Here is a 20,341-nt window from a genome sequence, read left to right as displayed (position 1 = left end):
ATGTTGTACAGCTTACTGGGCTGTGAATGTCTGATGTTGTATAGCTTACTGGGCTGTGAATGTCTGATGTTGTACAGCTTACTGGGCTGTGAATGTCTGATGTTGTACAGCTGACTGGGCTGTGAATGTCTGTTGTATAGCTTACTGGGCTGTGAATGTCTGATGTTGTACAGCTTACTGGGCTGTGAATGTCTGATGTTGTACAGCTTACTGGGCTGTGAATGTCTGTTGTATAGCTTACTGGGCTGTGAATGTCTGATGTTGTACAGCTTACTGGGCTGTGAATGTCTGATGTTGTATAGCTTACTGGGCTGTGAATGTCTGATGTTGTACAGCTGACTGGGCTGTGAATGTCTGATGTTGTACAGCTGACTGGGCTGTGAATGTCTGTCTGATGTTGTATAGCTTACTGGGCTGTGAATGTCTGGTGTTGTACAGCTTACTGGGCTGTGAATGTCTGGTGTTGTACAGCTTACTGGGCTGTGAATGTCTGATGTTGTACAGCTTACTGGGCTGTGAATGTGTGGTTGTTTCCATGTCTGTTCTATTGAGGAACAACGTAATTTGGCTGTGATCAGACAGAGGTGTTAGTGGCTTGACAGTGAATGATCTGACAGAGAAAGGGTCAATGTCTGTGATCATATAGTCCAGTGTACTGTGGCCAAGAGGTGAGCAGTAGGTGAATCTCCCCAAAGAGTCCCCCCCCGTAACCTACCATTGACAAAGTACAGACCCAGGCTTCTACAGAGCTGCAACAGATCCCTTCTGTTCTTGTTGACGGTGCTGTCACGGTTGTTTCTATGGTGGAGATGAAGACAGTTAGAGACAGTATGGCCTGTAATAAAGCTGTCCCCTCATGTGGTCTGTCACTGTTGTTTCTATGGGGGAGATGAAGACAGTTAGAGACACTATGGCCTGTAATAAAGCTGTCCCCTCATGTGGTCTGTCACTGTTGTTTCTATGGGGGAGATGAAGACAGTTAGAAACAGTATGGCCTGTAATAAAGCTGTCCCCTCATGTGGTCTGTCACTGTTGTTTCTATGGGGAGATGAAGACAGTTAGAAACAGAATGGCCTGTAATAAAGCTGTCCCCTCATGTGGTCTGTCACTGTTGTTTCTATGGGGAGATGAAGACAGTTAGAAACAGAATGGCCTGTAATAAATCTGTCCCCTCATGTGGTCTGTCACTGTTGTTTCTATGGGGAGATGAAGACAGTTAGAGACAGTATGGCCTGTAATAAAGCTGTCCCCTCATGTGGTCTGTCACTGTTGTTTCTATGGGGGAGATGAAGACAGTTAGAGACACTATGGCCTGTAATAAAGCTGTCCCCTCATGTGGTCTGTCACTGTTGTTTCTATGGGGGAGATGAAGACAGTTAGAAACAGTATGGCCTGTAATAAAGCTGTCCCCTCATGTGGTCTGTCACTGTTGTTTCTATGGGGGAGATGAAGACAGTTAGAGACAGTATGGCCTGTAATAAAGCTGTCCCCTCATGTGGTCTGTCACTGTTGTTTCTATGGGGGAGATGAAGACAGTTAGAGACACTATGGCCTGTAATAAATCTGTCCCCTCATGTGGTCTGTCACTGTTGTTTCTATGGGGAGATGAAGGCAGTTAGAAACAGTATGGCCTGTAATAAATCTGTCCCCTCATGTGGTCTGTCACTGTTTCTATGGGGGGAGATGAAGGCAGTTAGAGACAGTATGGCCTGTAATAAATCTGTCCCCTCATGTGGTCTGTCACTGTTTCTATGGGGGGAGATGAAGGCAGTTAGAGACAGTATGGCCTGTAATAAATCTGTCCCCTCATGTGGTCTGTCACTGTTTCTATGGGGGGAGATGAAGGCAGTTAGAGACACTATGGCCTGTAATAAATCTGTCCCCTCATGTGGTCTGTCACTGTTGTTTCTATGGGGAGATGAAGACAGTTAGAAACAGTATGGCCTGTAATAAAGCTGTCCCCTCATGTGGTCTGTCACTGTTTCTATGGGGAGATGAAGACAGAAACAGTATGGCCTGTAATAAAGCTGTCCCCTCATGTGGTCTGTCACTGTTTCTATGGGGAGATGAAGACAGAAACAGTATGGCCTGTAATAAAGCTGTCCCCTCATGTGGTCTGTCACTGTTTCTATGGGGAGATGAAGACAGAAACAGTATGGCCTGTAATAAAGCTGTCCCCTCATGTGGTCTGTCACTGTTTCTATGGGGAGATGAAGACAGAAACAGTATGGCCTGTAATAAAGCTGTCCCCTCATGTGGTCTGTCACTGTTGTTTCTATGGGGGAGATGAAGACAGTTAGAAACAGTATGGCCTGTAATAAAGCTGTCCCCTCATGTGGTCTGTCACTGTTTCTATGGGGAGATGAAGGCAGTTAGAAACAGTATGGCCTGTAATAAAGCTGTCCCCTCATGTGGTCTGTCACTGTTGTTTCTATGGGGAGATGAAGGCAGTTAGAAACAGTATGGCCTGTAATAAAGCTGTCCCCTCATGTGGTCTGTCACTGTTTCTATGGGGAGATGAAGACAGAAACAGTATGGCCTGTAATAAAGCTGTCCCCTCATGTGGTCTGTCACTGTTTCTATGGGGAGATGAAGACAGAAACAGTATGGCCTGTAATAAAGCTGTCCCCTCATGTGGTCTGTCACTGTTGTTTCTATGGGGGAGATGAAGACAGTTAGAAACAGTATGGCCTGTAATAAAGCTGTCCCCTCATGTGGTCTGTCACTGTTTCTATGGGGAGATGAAGGCAGTTAGAAACAGTATGGCCTGTAATAAAGCTGTCCCCTCATGTGGTCTGTCACTGTTGTTTCTATGGGGGGATGAAGGCAGTTAGAAACAGTATGGCCTGTAATAAAGCTGTCACTGTTGTTTCTATGGGGGGATGAAGGCAGTTAGAAACAGTATGGCCTGTAATAAAGCTGTCCCCTCGTGTGGTCTGTCACTGTTGTTTCTATGGGGAGATGAAGACAGAGACAGTATGGCCTGTAATAAAGCTGTCCCCTTGTGTGGTCGTTAGATCAGGTAGTGTTTCTGTGAACACATTTGTGTCCCCGCAGATGAGCACATTTCCCTGGGCCTGGAAATGGCACGTCTCTTCCTCAAGGGTGGGGAAGATCTCTGAGTAATATGGGGATTCTGAAGATCTCCTCTGAGTAATATGGGGATTCTGAGGGGGGAGATGGGGATTCTGAGGGGGGTCCGAAGGTTGATGAGTTTAGGCCCTGAATGTTCCACATGCTGACTGATAGGTTGATGAGTTTAGGCCCTGAATGTTCCACATGCTGACTGATAGGTTGATGAGTTTAGGCCCTGAATGTTCCACATGCTGACTGATAGGTTGATGAGTTTAGGCCCTGAATGTTCCACATGCTGACTGATAGGTTGATGAGTTTAGGCCCTGAATGTTCCACATGCTGACTGATAGGTTGATGAGTTTAGGCTCTGAATGTTCCACATGCTGACTGATAGGTTGATGAGTTTAGACCAGGGGTGTCAAACTGGGCCGGAACCGGCCCCCAAGGAGGTTCGATCAGGCCCGCAGGATAATTTGAAAGTGAAAAAAATGCATAAAAGACATGGAATTAATTTTTTTTTTAAAGACAAGCCGCATCACTGAGACAGACTGAAAACAGCAGACGGTATCAATGCGCCATCTGCTGCTTGTTACACGTTGTTAAGATTGTTAATGTCTCTACCTCTCCACTACACCCTCATTAGCCAAAATTTTATCCAAACGGAGAAAAGTAGATAAGGAGTGTAGAATTTTCAAAGAAAAATGGACCACGTCCTATTTATTTACAGAGATGCACGGAAAACCTTTGTGCTTGGTGTGTTTGCAACAAGTTTCGGTATTGAAGGAATATAATATTCGACGCCACTACGAGACTCATCACAGCGAAAAATATGACGGCTTGCAAGGACAACTGAGAAGAGATAAGATTCGAATTGCTGGCGGGATGAAACGGGTCAACTTTCATCCAGAGCCGAGAAGTCAGTGAAGCAGCGGTAAAGCCAGCTACCTAATTGCTAGCGAAATAGCATTAGCGTATTCCGACGGTGACTTTGTTAAACGATGCATGATGGCTGAACTGTCCCGAGAAGCGACAAGCTTTTGTTGACGAGGAATACTATAGCAGAGAGGATTTGAACTATCGGCAGATTTAGACAGTCAATTGAAACAGAGAGTCAAGTCATTTATTGCATTTTCCGTGGCAATTAAAGCACTGACATCACAGACGTGGCCCAACTGGCCATATCTATTCGAGGAGTTGATGAGACATTGACTGTTACTGAAGAGTTTCTTGAGTTGGTGCCAATGATGGACACCACAACAGAGGACATTTCGGCTCTGTCCTTGCTGCATTGGACAGAAGTGGACTGGTCCGCGCTGTCAGCCTGGCTACAGACGGCGCGCCATCCATGGTCGGAAAGAAAGCAGGTGTCGCGACAAAGTTCAAAGACAAAGTACAAGCCCTTAATGGAGGAGATCGTTTCTGGACATTTCACTGTATTTTGCACCAGGAGGCATTGTGTTGCAAGTCGCTGAAAATGGACCACGTCATGGAGGTGGTTGTTCGCACTGTAAATTTCATCCGGTCCAGAGGTCTGAACCATCGTCAGTTTGACAAACTTCTCAGCGACAGCAACATTACCCACAGCCTGCCATACCACACTGAAGTGAGATGGTTAAGCCGAGGCGCTGTGCTGAGGCATTTCTTTGATCTACGAGAGGAAATCGGACAGTTCATGGAGAAAAAAGGAAAACCGGTGTTGGAATTACAATCTCAGGAATGGCTACGGGACCTTGCATTCTTGGTTGATATTACTGAACACTTGAACAATCTGAACAAAATGTTGCAAGGGCAAAAAAGTTGTCACACAGTTTTCTGACAACATACATGCATTTAAGTTGAAGCTGACTTTGTGGGAGATGCAACTGGCAAATGGCAACCCTGCTCATTTCCCCTGTCTGAGAGATGTGTGTGTGACCAGACCTGATGCGGACATGAAATGGTACAAAGACAAAATTGCAGGACTACTGCGGGAGTTTGAAAACGTTTTCAGGTTTGAACTTGAGACAGAATTTTCAGTTTCCACATTCTGATCTGCCGGTCGAAATTCAGCTAGAGATAATTGATTTGCAGTGTGATGCAGTTTGAAGCAAATTTGCCTCTGAAGGTCTGGACAGATTTTATCAGTATCTACTACCAGGGTACCCCAAATTAACAGCCCTGGCTGCTAAAATTGTGTGATGTTTGGGACAACCTAGAACAAATTTTTCAGTGATGAATATCAATAAAACAAAAATGTTCAAGCACTTAAATGACATTCTGAAAGTGAGCTGATGACACCTGGTGTTGATGAGTTTACAGGCCAAAAGATGCCAAGTTTCAGGAATGTTAGACTAACACCCTTAAAATGCTGATACTGTTTGCATTGAATACAGCTCTGTTGAATCCTTACTGTGGTGATTTAAAAAAGCACTTTAATGTTTCAGCAGCTTCAAAACAAAAGTTGTGTGAATGTTCCACATTTTGTATGACTGTATGTGTATGTATGTTTTGTATGAAGTTTACAGATTTACAGGACAGGGCACTTTCTTCATTACACATTTAAAATCACTCTCCTTAGTTTGTAAGGTGTGCAGGGATTACATTTGATTTTATATGCGTATGGTTGATTCCTTTCTTTAAAAAGTCTCATTTAATCTTAAAGTGTTTAGTACCAATTAAAGTTTTGTGCCCCAGTTGCAATGCAATAAAAGTAAATTGCACATTTGTTCATGAAATGTTTTGTAAAGGATAGCTGACTTTACACCAAAACAAAGGAAAGACATGATATTTTGGTTATTTTGTATGGTATAATTTTAAGGCTCTGACATCTTCCGTATGCTGACTGATAGTTTGACCCCTGGTTTAGACCCTGAATGTTCCACATGCTGACTGATGGTGCTTTCATGTTGCAGAAAGAAAGAATAGCAATCAGAAATACAGTAACTGCTAACTAAAGTTAAGAGATAAACAGGATAACAACTAAAACATGTTTTTATATATTCCTATTCATTGAACAACTAACTTTTAGTAGTGTGTGTGTGTGTGTGTGTGTGTGTGTGTGTGTGTGTGTGTGTGTTTTGTGCAGATGTATTGGAGGAGCTGTTTAATCTCACTCAGTCCTACAGAGTTCTCTTGTCCTCAGTGTTATAATAGTAGAAAACACAAGGTGCAATTTTGAAATTTGGTTGTGCATCAGCAGTTTTTCAACAATTTATCCTTCGGGCCCCCAAAAAGACTCGGGCTGTCTTCGACTGCATTTGTACTCAGACCTGCGAGCCAATGTGTGCCCTTCATGATGAGTTTACGATTCTTTTGTGGTCCCCACCTCCATCAAAGTTGCCCATCCTTGCTCTGGGGGAATAATCTAGACTGCCCTCTCTGTTATCTGTTATGCCAGTCCAGTTGACTGAAGGATTGCTGTTGACATTAACATGGAACGTATTTCAGCAGTTGTTGTTTTTATGAATGGTAATGGTTAACCTCAGCTGTTTCAGAGCTGTGTTTGCACAGTCCGAGTGGAGACTAGGACTGGGAGTGTCTGGTAGTTAAATAATCGTGATGGAGTCTGGAGAGGAGGAGTCTGGAGAGAGAGCATTGACCAGGAATGCCGCCGAGCTGCAAGAGGCCAAAACAAACCAGCCACTTAGGCCGTTTTTACAAACCTGACAGAGTCAATAACGTTACAATACAGAAATGAAAGGGGATGGGTTTCATTGTGAGAAAAGCATCAAAACCAGGTTTTTGGAGCTGAAATAAACCAGAATCTCAGGATAAATAGTCCATCCATGGTTCCAGAGAATGAACAGGTATTTAGATGTATCTAATGTCTCAAATCAAAAGGATTTTTAACTCTGTCAGATATGTTTATACGCTGAAAAGCAGCGGTAAATGGTTTAGCTATGTCTGTTGTGTGAGGCCTGGTGTGCTGCCTTAAACAGACTTTTTGCATGACTCAGCCGCATTGGCTCACACAAAGCAGTTGAGGTGTGTGTGTGTGTGTGTGTGTGTGTGTGTGTGTGTGTGTGTGTGTGTGTGTGTGTGTGTGTGTGTGTGTGTGTGTGTGTGTGTGTGTGTGTGTGTGTGTGTGTGTGTGTGTGTGTGTGTGTGTGTGACCCATCGCAGCTGTTTTGACTGTATCGTTGTGGTTTGGCCACAGCACAGTGGTTAGAGTGATCAGTAAACCGCGTGGCCTACTTCAGGCAGGTGTTTGAGTGTGTTTACGTCAGTGTCATTCCTCAGTGCCAGTCTGTGTTTGAGCTGTGAGCGTGTTCGTGTGTACAGTGCATTCGGAAAGTATTCAGACTCCTTGACTTTTTCCACATTTTGTTACATTAGAGCCTTATTCTAAAATTGATTACATTTAGTTTTTTCCCCCTGATCAATCTACACACAATACCCCATAATGACATCGCAATACCCCATAATGACATCGCAATACCCCATAATGACATCGCAATACCCCATAATGACATCGCAATACCCCATAATGACATCGCAATACCCCATAATGACATCGCAATACCCCATAATGACATCGCAATACCCCATAATGACATCGCAATACCCCATAATGACATCGCAATACCCCATAATGACATCGCAATACCCCATAATGACATCGCAATACCCCATAATGACATCGCAATACCCCATAATGACATCGCAATACCCCATAATGACATCGCAATACCCCATAATGACATCGCAATACCCCATAATGACATCGCAGGTTTTCATCAAGGATCTCTCTGTACTTTGCTCCATTAATCTTTTCCTCGAAATCCTGACTAGTCTCCCAGTCCCTGCCGCTGAAAAACATCCTCACAGCATGATGCTGCCACCATGCTTCACCGTAGGGATGTTGGCAGGTTTCCTCCAGACATGACACTTGGCATTCAGGCCAAATAGTTTCATCTGGGTTTCATCAGACCAGACAATCTTGTTTCTCATGGTCTGAGAGTCCTTTAGGTGCCTTTTGGCAAACTCCAAGAGGACTGTCATGTACCTTTTTACTGGGGAATGGCTTCCGTCTGGCCACTCTACCATAAAGGCCTGGTTGGTGGAGTGCTGCAGAGATGGTTGTCCTTCTGGAAGGTTCTCTCATCTCCACAGAGGAACTTTGGACGTCTGTCAGAGTCACCATTGGGTTCTTGGTCACCTCCCTGACCAAGGCCCTTCTCCCCTGATTGCTCAGTTTGGCCGGGCGACCAGCTCTCGGAAGAGTCTTGGTGGTTCCATACTTCTTCCATTTAGGAATGATGGAGGCCACTGTGTTCTTGGAGACCTTCAATGCTGCAGACATTCTTTGGTACCTTTCCAAAGATCTGTGCCATGACTCAATCCTGTATCGGAGCTCTACGGACAATTCCTTCGACATCATGCCTCTGTTTTTGCTCTGTCAACTGTAGGACCTTATATAGACAGGTGTGTACCTTTCCAAATCATGTCCAATCAATTGAATTTACCACAGGTGGACTCCAATCAACTTGTAGAAACATCTCAAGGATGATCAATGGAAACAGGATGCACCGGAGATCAATTTCGAGTCTCATAGCAAAGGGTCGGAATAGTTATGTAAATAAGGTATTTCTGTTTTTATTTTTAATACATTTGCAAACATTTCTAAAAAAAATGTTTTCGTTTTGTCATTATGGGGTTTTATTTGTAGATTGAGGAATAAAAAAAATATATATTCCATTTTAGAATAAGGCTGTAAAGTAACAAAATGTGTAAAAGGTGAAGGGGTCTGAATACTTTCCGAATGCACTGTTCGTAATTATGAGGGTGTGAAAAGCTTGCTAAATATTGGGACAGGTGTCGAAATAGTGGCAAAGCTGAAAAACTGAGCTATTTGTCAAATAATATGCTCAGATTTCCTTCAAAATGTTCTTCTAAGTTCTGGCCTATAAATGATTACACTACAGGCCTCGGGGAAGCCCCCAACACGGGTAGACACCAGGCCAGGGGGAGGATGCTGTGATCCTGGGTACGATATGTCCAGATGCTGGCCTGTGGAAACACTTGTCACTTAAACCTTTTTAATGTCCCCTCGTAAACTAAAGAAATGTTTTCATCTTACTTGTTAAAAGATCTGAATTTTTGAAGGGTTTGACAGATCATCACACACTTCCTCCTTCATTAACCACTGACCTCTGAGGTGACCTGAATGGAAAGAACTGTCCTGAACAACACCAGGGTGGTCAGCTGATCAAGGAACAGGCTCTGTGGTGCTGCTGCCCTCTGTGTCTCGTGTGCCAAACCTCAAAACGTGAGTCTTATGACTCGAAAATTCAAGATTATGTGCTGGGAGCGGCTGGTGTTGAGGTTCAGGCTACCAACTGAAGGCAGTTGGAATCTATCAGTGAAAAGTTACCAGGCCTGCCAGTGGTACTCAACCAAACTCCTCCCTTACCGGTTCTGTTGATGTGGCGATTGAACCAGAGCCCACCCCGTGTCCTGGTAACCTCTGTCTCCCGGCGTTCCCAGGCTCTGGTGGTGGCACGGATCCCAGATCTGGGCCGGGAGGACAGAGCGGGAGAGTTTCTCAGGAGACGGAATACAAACTGTTACGGAGCTGTCATCTCTCCTCGTCTGCTCTCCGGATCCAAATAACTTAATCAACCAGCTGGTCCATTAGACCCAGTGTCTTACAGGCTTACTGCTGCTGGGGGGAGAGGGGTGCATTCTGGTTCCTGGGAGGGGATGTGTTTAGCTGTCATTCACACATGGGGGAAGTGTGTGTTTGGGTTAGGATGATTGAGTGTTGATTAAATCCTCGGGATAAGAGGTGATGTTCAGGATGATAAGGTTTAAACGTTTTTGACTGGGACAAATGACATTTTATTTCTAGTGTGTGTATGAGGCTTAACTCTAACCTCTGATATTAGTCCCTCCAGCTGTCTCTTCAATATGCCGTTCTGGTTCCTTTGGCGCCTGGTTCTCAGACAGAGCCATCTCTCAGATAGGCTAAAGTGTTTAAAGCTTGAACTTCGAAAGAGTAAAAACACTGGCTATACCAAACATTATATACACTGGCTATACCAAACATTATATACACTGGCTATACCAGGAACATCTTCCTAATATTGAGTTGCTCCGCCCCCCCTCTTTTGCCCTCAGAGCAGCCCCCATGCCCTCAGAGCAGCCCCCATGTCCTCAGAGCAGCCCCCATGCCCTCAGAGCAGCCCCCATGCCCTCAGAGCAGCCCCCATGCCCTCAGAGCAGCCCCCATGCCCTCAGAGCAGCCGCCATGCCCTCAGAGCAGCCGCCATGCCCTCAGAGCAGCCGCCATGCCCTCAGCGCAGCCGCCATGCCCTCAGAGCAGCCGCCATGCCCTCAGAGCAGCCGCCAAGCCCTCAGAGCAGCCGCCATGCCCTCAGAGCAGCCGCCATGCCCTCAGAGCAGCCTCCATGCCCTCAGAGCAGCCGCCATGCCCTCAGAGCAGCCGCCATGCCCTCAGAGCAGCCGCCATGCCCTCAGAGCAGCCGCCATGCCCTCAGAGCAGCCCCCAAGCCCTCAGAGCAGCCCTGTTCATAGGCCCTTGAATATTTTGTCTTTCTCACAATCCATGTCTCAATTGTCTCGAGACTTAAAAATCCTTCTTTTAACATGTTTCCTCCACTTCATCTACACTGATTGAAGTGGATTTAACAAGTGACCTCAATAAGGGAACATAGCATTCACCTGGTCAGTCTGTCATGGACAGAGCAGGTGTTCTTAATGTTTAGTGTACTCAGTGTATATGCCTTCTTCCCCATTCTGTGCATGTATAAACCTGTGTTTGTGTTTATGATGACAACTCATTCTTCATGCAATGACACCGTCTATAAACACATCCATCGTGTATAGAGCAGAGCAGGATCAACACATCCACCATTCTGTCTCCTTGAGCCTGACCCCCCCGACCTCTTAGTCAGGAAGTTTGATCCTGCAGTTGTCTGTGTCCTCTGGAGTCTTAGGGGTGACTTAAACCCATGCTGTGTTGCCAGGGGAACCGTTTACGATGTCACATGTCTTAGATGTCTGTTTATTATTTTCTGCTGCAAAGAGCGGTAGCCATCAGCGAGCGGTTCAGCGGCGGTTCAGCGAGCGGTTCAGCGAGCGGTTCGGTAGCTGCGGTAGCCAAGTAGCCATCGGTAGCCATCAGCGGTAGCCATCAGGGAGCGGTAGCCATCAGCGGTAGCCATCAGCGGCGGTAGCCATCAGCGAGCGGTAGCCATCAGCGAGCGGTAGCCATCGGTAGCCATCGAGCGGTAGCCATCAGGGAGCGGTAGCCATCAGCGGTAGCCATCAGCGGTAGCCATCAGCGGTAGCCATCAGCGAGCGGTAGCCATCAGGGAGCGGTAGCCATCAGCGAGCGGTAGCCATCAGGGAGCGGTAGCCATCAGGGAGCGGTAGCCATCAGGGAGCGGTAGCCATCAGCGAGCGGTAGCCATCGGTAGCCATCAGGGAGCGGTAGCCATCAGGGAGCGGTAGCCATCAGGGAGCGGTAGCCATCAGGGAGCGGTAGCCATCAGCGAGCGGTAGCCATCAGGGAGCGGTAGCCATCAGGGAGCGGTAGCCATCAGGGAGCGGTAGCCATCAGGGAGCGGTAGCCATCAGCGAGCGGTAGCCATCAGCGAGCGGTAGCATCAAAGGCTAAATAATTATCCCAGGAAATGAAGTAGAGCAAGGTTCGTTTTTATGTTAACCCCACCTTCTTTCCATTCACTCTCTCTCGCTTTCTGTCGCTACTTTCCCACCCACTCTCTTCTCACACATCCCCCTCTCTTCTCCTATGGTTCTCACTCTTTATTTTAAGGAGCCACATTCCTTAATGATGCTCACTGGTGTTCTGTGCCAGATCCCTCCTCTCTCTCTCTCTCTCTCTCTCTCTCTCTCGCTCTCTCTCTCTCTCGCTCTCTCGCTCTCTCGCTCTCTCTACCTCGCTCTCTCTACCTCGCTCTCTCGGACTATGAGTGCTCATGGGTACATCATCCTTTTACCACCTGTTTTAGTCCAGCTGATAAATCAGATGATATGAATGATGGTCCAGCTGATAAATCAGATGATATGAATGATGAAATGCCCTTCTCCTGTTGACACAACCACCACTGAGAACTAGAACCACCACTGAGAACTAGAACCACCACTGAGAACTAGAACCACCACTGAGAACTAGAACCACCACTGAGAACGAGAACCACCCCTGAGAACTAGAACCACCCTCCTGCTGAGTACTAACTGTAATCCACAGACCAACAGGTGCTCAGGGCACTCGCAGACCAACAGGTGCTCAGGGCACTCGCAGACCAACAGAACCACCCCTGAGAACTAGAACCACCCCTGAGAACTAGAACCACCCTCCTGCTGAGTACTAACTGTAATCCACAGACCAAAAGGTGCTCAGGGCACTCGCAGACCAACAGGTGCTCAGGGCACTCGCAGACCAACAGGTGCTCAGGTCACTCGCAGGCCAACAGGTGCTCAGGGCACTCGCAGGCCAACAGGTGCTCAGGGCACTCGCAGGCCAACAGGTGCTCAGGGCACTCGCAGGCCAACAGGTGCTCAGGGCACTCGCAGGCCAACAGGTGCTCAGGGCACTCGCAGGACAACAGGTGCTCAGGGCACTCGCAGGCCAACAGGTGCTCAGGGCACTCGCAGGACAACAGGTGCTCAGGGCACTCGCAGGACAACAGGTGCTCAGGGCACTCGCAGGACAACAGGTGCTCAGGGCACTCGCAGGCCAACAGGTGCTCAGGGCACTCGCAGGCCAACAGGTGCTCAGGGCACTCGCAGGCCAACAGGTGCTCAGGGCACTCGCAGGCCAACAGGTGCTCAGGGCACTCGCAGGCCAACAGGTGCTCAGGGCACTCGCAGGCCAACAGGTGCTCAGGGCACTCGCAGGCCAACAGGTGCTCAGGGCACTCGCAGGCCAACAGGTGCTCAGGGCACTCGCAGGCCAACAGGTGCTCAGGGCACTCGCAGGACAACAGGTGCTCAGGGCACTCGCAGGACAACAGGTGCTCAGGGCACTCGCAGGACAACAGGTGCTCAGGGCACTCGCAGGACAACAGGGTGCTCAGGTGCTCAGGGCACTCGCAGGACAACAGGTGCTCAGGGCACTCGCAGGACAACAGGTGCTCAGGGCACTCGCAGGACAACAGGTGCTCAGGGCACTCGCAGGACAACAGGTGCTCAGGGCACTCGCAGGCCAACAGGTGCTCAGGGCACTCGCAGGCCAACAGGTGCTCAGGGCACTCGCAGGCCAACAGGTGCTCAGGGCACTCGCAGGCCAACAGGTGCTCAGGGCACTCGCAGGCCAACAGGTGCTCAGGGCACTCGCAGGCCAACAGGTGCTCAGGGCACTCGCAGGACAACAGGTGCTCAGGGCACTCGCAGGCCAACAGGTGCTCAGGGCACTCGCAGGCCAACAGGTGCTCAGGGCACTCGCAGGCCAACAGGTGCTCAGGGCACTCGCAGGCCAACAGGTGCTCAGGGCACTCGCAGGCCAACAGGTGCTCAGGGCACTCGCAGGCCAACAGGTGCTCAGGGCACTCGCAGGACAACAGGTGCTCAGGGCACTCGCAGGACAACAGGTGCTCAGGGCACTCGCAGGACAACAGGTGCTCAGGGCACTCGCAGGCCAACAGGTGCTCAGGGCACTCGCAGGCCAACAGGTGCTCAGGGCACTCGCAGGACAACAGGTGCTCAGGGCACTCGCAGGACAACAGGTGCTCAGGGCACTCGCAGGACAACAGGTGCTCAGGGCACTCGCAGGACAACAGGTGCTCAGGGCACTCGCAGGCCAACAGGTGCTCAGGGCACTCGCAGGCCAACAGGTGCTCAGGGCACTCGCAGGACAACAGGTGCTCAGGGCACTCGCAGGCCAACAGGTGCTCAGGGCACTCGCAGGCCAAACCTGTTTTCTAGGGAATGTCTTGTTTTTTGCCCTTTCACCTTTCATCATGATGTTTACACTTTTTTCATTTCAATCATCTGTCATACTGGGATGGAAGTAACCTATAGGTAGAAATGTCAATGAAACAAAGTTACGGGGGGGTATTTAAAAAAAAAAAAAAAAAAATTAAATGATCATTTCATTTGTTAAAACTTTAACCCCATAGAGTCGATGTCCATGCCTCAGCGGAAATCGACTTAGTATAACAATACAAATCCCCATCAATCTGTCTGTTTTTAAATAACTTTATTATCATTTGAGGAAAAAATACAACAAAATCACCATTCTTAGTTTCAGTTATACCATGGCATTGGTGAATAATCGTTTCTGATTGGCTTGAAGGGCATTCTAGAGTATGCATCATTTCCCTATAATGCACGGAATATTAGCACGGTAGAATTCAATGGCTGTAGTTCATTCTTACTGTTCTATTGAGCAGCTTTTTGAAAGCAAAAGTTGAATTGAAAACATAATTCGATACTAGCAAGCTAGGACTGATGACTTGGCTAGCTAAACTAGCGCAAGTCTGTTTGGTTACCAGGGCAACTACTGTAGCTATCTAGTAAACGTGCATGCTACTTCAGTGGATGTTGAACACATTTCTACTTGCAAATGAACACATTTGTTTGCGGTTAATGTGTTAAATTATAGACGTGGTATAAAAGGGATAATCAACTCGGGGCTTTATACGTTCTGTGGAAAATAATGCAACTTAGTGGTAGGTCAATTTCACGTCGTGGAACACACCTTCCACGTCGGTCGTTCATTATTTTTCAGAGAACGTATAACCCTCGTTGTTTATCCCTTACATGTCCAAATGTGTAGCCTACAGTTCAGGAATATTTACTTTTGCCCTCATGGCTATATTGTTAAGAAGTAAAGTCATTACTCCGTGATGTTTGCATTGATAAAATGGGCAGGGTAAGGCTATATTGTGGTGGTAAATGAGGAAATTAAATACATTAATTCAGTTGTTCGGAATGATTGTCAAATAGATAGACTATGGTGATTTAATATAATAGCAGGATTAAATTGCTCCGAGGATGATGATGATGATGATACCCACCACAGGGTGAAATGTTCTTGAAAAATGTTGGCAGAAATCAGAACTAAGAGTAAACCCCCGACATCCGCTTTAGGGAGAGGTAAACCCCCCGACATCCGCTTTAGGGAGAGGTAAACCCCCGACATCCGCTTTAGGGAGAGGTAAACCCCCGACATCCGCTTTAGGGAGAGGTAAACCCCCGACATCCGCTTTAGGGAGAGGTAAACCCCCCGACATCCGCTTTAGGGAGAGGTAAACCCCCCGACATCCGCTTTAGGGAGTAAACCCCCCGACATCCGCTTTAGGGAACCCCCGACATCCGCTTTAGGGAGAGGTAAACCCCGACATCCGCTTTAGGGAGAGGTAAACCCCCGACATCCGCTTTAGGGAGAGGTAAACCCCCGACATCCGCTTTAGGGAGAGGTAAACCCCCGACATCCGCTTTAGGGAGAGGTAAACCCCCGACATCCGCTTTAGGGAGAGGTAAACCCCCCGACATCCGCTTTAGGGAGAGGTAAACCCCCCGACATCCGCTTTAGGGAGAGGTAAACCCCCCGACATCCGCTTTAGGGAGAGGTAACCCCCCCGACATCCGCTTTAGGGAGAGGTAAACCCCCGACATCCGCTTTAGGGAGAGGTAAACCCCCCGACATCCGCTTTAGGGAGAGGTAAACCCCCGACATCCGCTTTAGGGAGAGGTAAACCCCCGACATCCGCTTTAGGGAGAGGTAAACCCCCCCGACATCCGCTTTAGGGAGAGGTAAAACATCCGCTTTAGGGAGAGGTAAACCCCCGACATCCGCTTTAGGGAGAGGTAAACCCCCCGACATCCCCCGACATCCGCTTTAGGGAGAGGTAAACCCCCCGACATCCGCTTTAGGGAGAGGTAAACCCCCGACATCCGCTTTAGGGAGGAGACATCGGTAAACCCCCGACACATAAACCCCCCGACATCGGCTTTAGGGAGAGGTAAACCCCCCGACATCGGCTTTAGGGAGAGGTAAACCCCCCGACATCGGCTTTAGGGAGAGGTAAACCCCCGACATCGGCTTTAGGGAGAGGTAAACCCCCCGACATCGGCTTTAGGGAGAGGTAAACCCCCGACATCGGCTTTAGGGAGAGGTAAACCCCCCGACATCGGCTTTAGGGAGAGGTAAACCCCCCGACATCGGCTTTAGGGAGAGGTAAACCCCCCGACATCGGCTTTAGGGAGAGGTAAACCCCCGACACAGGTCCGGCTTTAGGGAGAGGTAAACCCCCGACATCGGCTTTAGGGAGAGGTAAACCCCCGAGGTAAACCCCCCCGACATCGGCAGGTAAACCCCCGACATCGGCTTTAGGGAGGTAAACCCCCGACATCGGCTTTAGGGAGAGGTAAACCCCCCGACATCGGCTTTAGGGAGAGGTAAACCCCCCGACATCGGCAGGTAAACCCCCGACATCGCTTTAGGGAGAGGTAAACCCCCCGACATCGGCTTTAGGGAGAGGTAAACCCCCCGACATCGGCTTTAGGGAGAGGTAAACCCCCCGACATCGGCTTTAGGGAGAGGTAAACCCCCCGACATCGGCTTTAGGGAGAGGTAAACCCCCGACATCGGCTTTAGGGAGAGGTAAACCCCCCGACATCGGCTTTAGGGAGAGGTAAACCCCCGACATCGGCTTTAGGGAGAGGTAAACCCCCGACATCGGCTTTAGGGAGAGGTAAACCCCCCGACATCGGCTTTAGGGAGAGGTAAACCCCCCGACATCGGCTTTAGGGAGGTAAACCCCCGACATCGGCTTTAGGGAGAGGTAAACCCCCGACATCGGCTTTAGGGAGAGGTAAACCCCCGACATCCGCTTTAGGGAGAGGTAAACCCCCGACACATAAACCCCCGGCTTTAGGGAGAGGTAAACCCCCGACATCCGCTTTTTACCCCCGGGAGGGAGAGGTAAACCCCCGACATCCGCTTTAGGGAGGTAAACCCCCCCGACATCCGCTTTAGGGAGAGGTAAACCCCCGACATCGGCAGGTAAACCCCCCGACATCCGCTTTAGGGAGAGGTAAACCCCCGACATCCGCTTTAGGGAGGGAGAGGTAAACCCCCGACATCCGCTTTAGGGAGAGGTAAACCCCCCGACATCCGCTTTAGGGAGAGGTACGACATCCGCTTTAGGGAGAGGTAAACCCACGACATCCGCTTTAGGGAGAGGTAAACCCACGACATCCGCTTTAGGGAGAGGTAAACCCCCCGACATCCGCTTTAGGGAGAGGTAAACCCCCCGACATCCGCTTTAGGGAGAGGTAAACCCCCCGACATCCGCTTTAGGGAGAGGGAAATCGGTGGCCAATAATGGGAGATCAGCTTTGCGGATGACTTCAGCATATATTGACGGTTTAACGACAGATCAGCTGGCGATAATATGGTGGCCATATATGGTTGCAAATGGTCCCGTATAGGCTAACGTCTCTCTCTTCATCCCCGCTCTCTCCTCCAGTCGAAGGTGTCCCAGAGGCAGCAGAGGATGATAAAGAACAGGGAGTCAGCGTCTCAGTCCCGTAAGAAGAAGAAGGAGTACCTGCTGACGCTGGAGGTCCGTCTCCAGATGGCGCTGTCTGAGAACCAGCTGCTCAAGAACGAGAACGGCACCTTGAAGAGACAGCTGGAGGGACTACTGTCAGAGGTCAGAGTTAGACCACAAATACCTGTCAACTATATAAAACAGTTTAGAGAAAATGTTTTCTGGGCCGGGCTGGGAGTGGATGTGTGATGTAATGATGCGTTTCCTGTGATACAACGTGATGATGCGTTTCCTATTCCTGTAGAACACGGTTCTGAAGACCAGTGCTCCTAAGAGGCGGGCCATTTGTCTCATGGTTGTGCTGGTGTTCCTCATGCTCAATGTGGGACCAATGAGGTGAGTTTCTGTGGGACTGAGGTGTGTCTCTCTCATTCTACCACACTTATCGCACTTGTTTATTCCCACTGCAATGCCTTTAAAAAGGTCAGGGGGAGTGAGCACTTCTGGGACTGAGAGAAGGGTATCATATCGTAGCCTGTGTTCCCCAAACAGTTACACCAACACTTCATAAGCGCATGCACACATCATGCCCCTTGAACTCCAACTAGGAATTTACTGTTTCAGTAGCAGACTGAGAGAACATAGTGTGTTTTTTTTAACCTTTATTTAACCAGGCAAGTCGGTTAAGAACAAATTCTTATTTTCAGGAACAGTGGGTTTAACTGCCTGTTCAGGGGCAGAACGACAGATTTGTACCTCGTCAGCTCTGGGATTTTAACTTGCAACCTTCCGGTTACTAGTCCAACGCTCTAACCACTAGGCTACTCTGCCGCCCTGTTTTGAATGCGACTCTTGAGTCTTTAGAGGAACACTATTGGGGCCGTCCATTGGAATGTAAAATAGCCACCATATGGGGCCAGATGGCATGAAATGATGAGACACATGGAGGTCAGAGTTGAGATTCTGCTGTTGCTTTTAAGACTGAATGTCTTTGGGCCACTGGATGTTAGGCTCATTGATTTCAGTCTTCTTTACTCAGGGGTTTTTGATCGTGTCTCCCTCTTTCTCTCTCTCCATCTCTCTTCTACCCTCCTCTCCCCTTCCCTATCTCTCCCCTTCTCCCTGTCCTGTCCTGCTTCAGTTTGTTTGAAGGTGGCCGTGGCTCTAAACTTCAGGCTGGCTCCATGCACAGCGGCAGACATCTGCTGGGCTTCTCCCAAGAGACAGACACCCCGGTGGGCCCCGAATCCCTCCAAACCACCCCTCCGACCCACAGGTAATGACCTAACTCAGCTATCACCACAGACATGGCTGTGGCGGGCGTGCTGCATGTCATAAACCTGCCTCCCCTTCGCTCTGCACTTTAACTATGTTTATACTGCACACACACACACACACACACACACACACACACACACACACACACACACACACGGCAGTGTACGTCAGTGTTGTCCAGGTCAGGATATTCTGAGCACCCGCTCACTTAACCCGGAAGCCAGCTGCACAAATGTGTCGGAGGAAACACTGTTCAACTGACAACTGAAGTCAGCCTGCAGGCTCCCGGCCCGCCACAAGGAGTCGCTAGAGCACGATGAGCCAAGTAAAGCCCCCCCACCAAACCCTCCCCTAACCCGGACGACGCTGGGCCAATTGTGCGCCGCCCTATGAGACTCCCGGTCACGGCCGGTAATGACACTGGGGATCGAACCCCAGGCTGAAGTGACGTCGCAACACTAAGATGCAGTGCCTTAGACTGTTTTTCCATCTCAGTTCCGTGGACCAAGGCCAGAACGTGGGACGTTGTTGTCTTGTCTCTGAGATGGTTGGTTACCTGACACAAATTCTGTATATTTGCTGATCCCATGTTTAAAAACACCGTCTTAGAACAGATCAGACTCTATGTTCCACTGTAAGATGACCACGGTGGGTCTGGACTGGAGAGGTAGAGACTGGGTTGGGTTGACCTGGACTGGAGAGGTAGAGACTGGGTTGGGGTTGACCTGGACTGGAGAGGTAGACTGGTTGGGGTTGACCTGGACTGTAGAGGTAGAGACTGGGTTGGGTTGACCTGGACTGGAGAGGTAGAGACTGGGTTGGGGTTGACCTGGACTGGAGAGGTAGAGACTGGGTTGGGTTGACCTGGACTGGAGAGATAGAGACTGGGTTGGGTTGACCTGGACTGGAGAGGTAGAGACTGGGTTGGGTTGACCTGGACTGGAGAGGTAGAGACTGGGTTGGGTTGACCTGGACTGGAGAGGGGGGGTAGAGGAAGAGGCTGGGTTGGGTTTGGGGGATAGGAGGCAGTGCATTTACTAGTTAGGGTTTGTTGTACGGAGGGGTTATCGATATTTTTGGGAAACACGACACCGGTCCTTGGGCCTCATTTGTAAATTACTTACAATAACATGCGGCTTTGATGTGTCGGCAGGTTTTTTGTGTTCTTTGCCATTAGCTGTTGCTGAAGCAGCAGCTACACTTCCTGGTCCACACAGAACATAATACAGAACATTGATAGACAAGAACAGCTTGAGGACTGAACTACACAAATGTAATAATCAGTGCATTCGGAAGGTATTTCAGACCCCTTCACTTTTTCCACTTTTTATTACATTAGACTTATTCTAAAATGGATTAAAGAAATTGTCCTCGTCATTCTACAGCTGTTTTGACAAAGCCAAAACAGGTTTTTAGAAATGTTTGCAAATTTATTTTAAAAAAAAATGTAAAACAGAAATGCTTTATTTACATAACTATTCAGACTCGAAATTGAGTTCCGGTGCATCCTGTTTCCATTGATC

The 20,341-nt window shown here is 48.7% G+C and overlaps 1 protein-coding gene and 1 long non-coding RNA gene across 3 annotated transcripts in view; both read left to right on the top strand.

The window, feature by feature from the left end:
• The window catches only part of atf6 (activating transcription factor 6), a 112,547-nt gene that overhangs the window by 37,896 nt on the left and 54,310 nt on the right, over positions 1 to 20,341 (top strand). For both annotated transcript variants that reach the window (XM_052465669.1, XM_052465672.1), the window contains exons 8-10: positions 17,517 to 17,702; positions 17,845 to 17,936; positions 18,682 to 18,816. In XM_052465669.1, the coding sequence (XP_052321629.1) occupies positions 17,517 to 17,702; positions 17,845 to 17,936; positions 18,682 to 18,816 (413 nt within the window). The remainder of the gene's footprint in view (positions 1 to 17,516; positions 17,703 to 17,844; positions 17,937 to 18,681; positions 18,817 to 20,341) is intronic.
• Positions 15,978 to 16,798, top strand: LOC127908222 (uncharacterized). Its single transcript, XR_008066400.1, has 4 exons — positions 15,978 to 16,069; positions 16,161 to 16,253; positions 16,495 to 16,618; positions 16,740 to 16,798. It is a non-coding gene; the product is annotated as an uncharacterized LOC127908222 (long non-coding RNA).

The sequence above is a fragment of the Oncorhynchus keta genome, chromosome 1, assembly GCF_023373465.1.
Source record: "Oncorhynchus keta strain PuntledgeMale-10-30-2019 chromosome 1, Oket_V2, whole genome shotgun sequence".
NCBI classification, from domain to species: domain Eukaryota; kingdom Metazoa; phylum Chordata; class Actinopteri; order Salmoniformes; family Salmonidae; genus Oncorhynchus; species Oncorhynchus keta.
The sequence above is the reverse complement of the archived record's forward strand: the minus strand, read 5'-3'. Positions and strand labels throughout refer to the sequence as shown.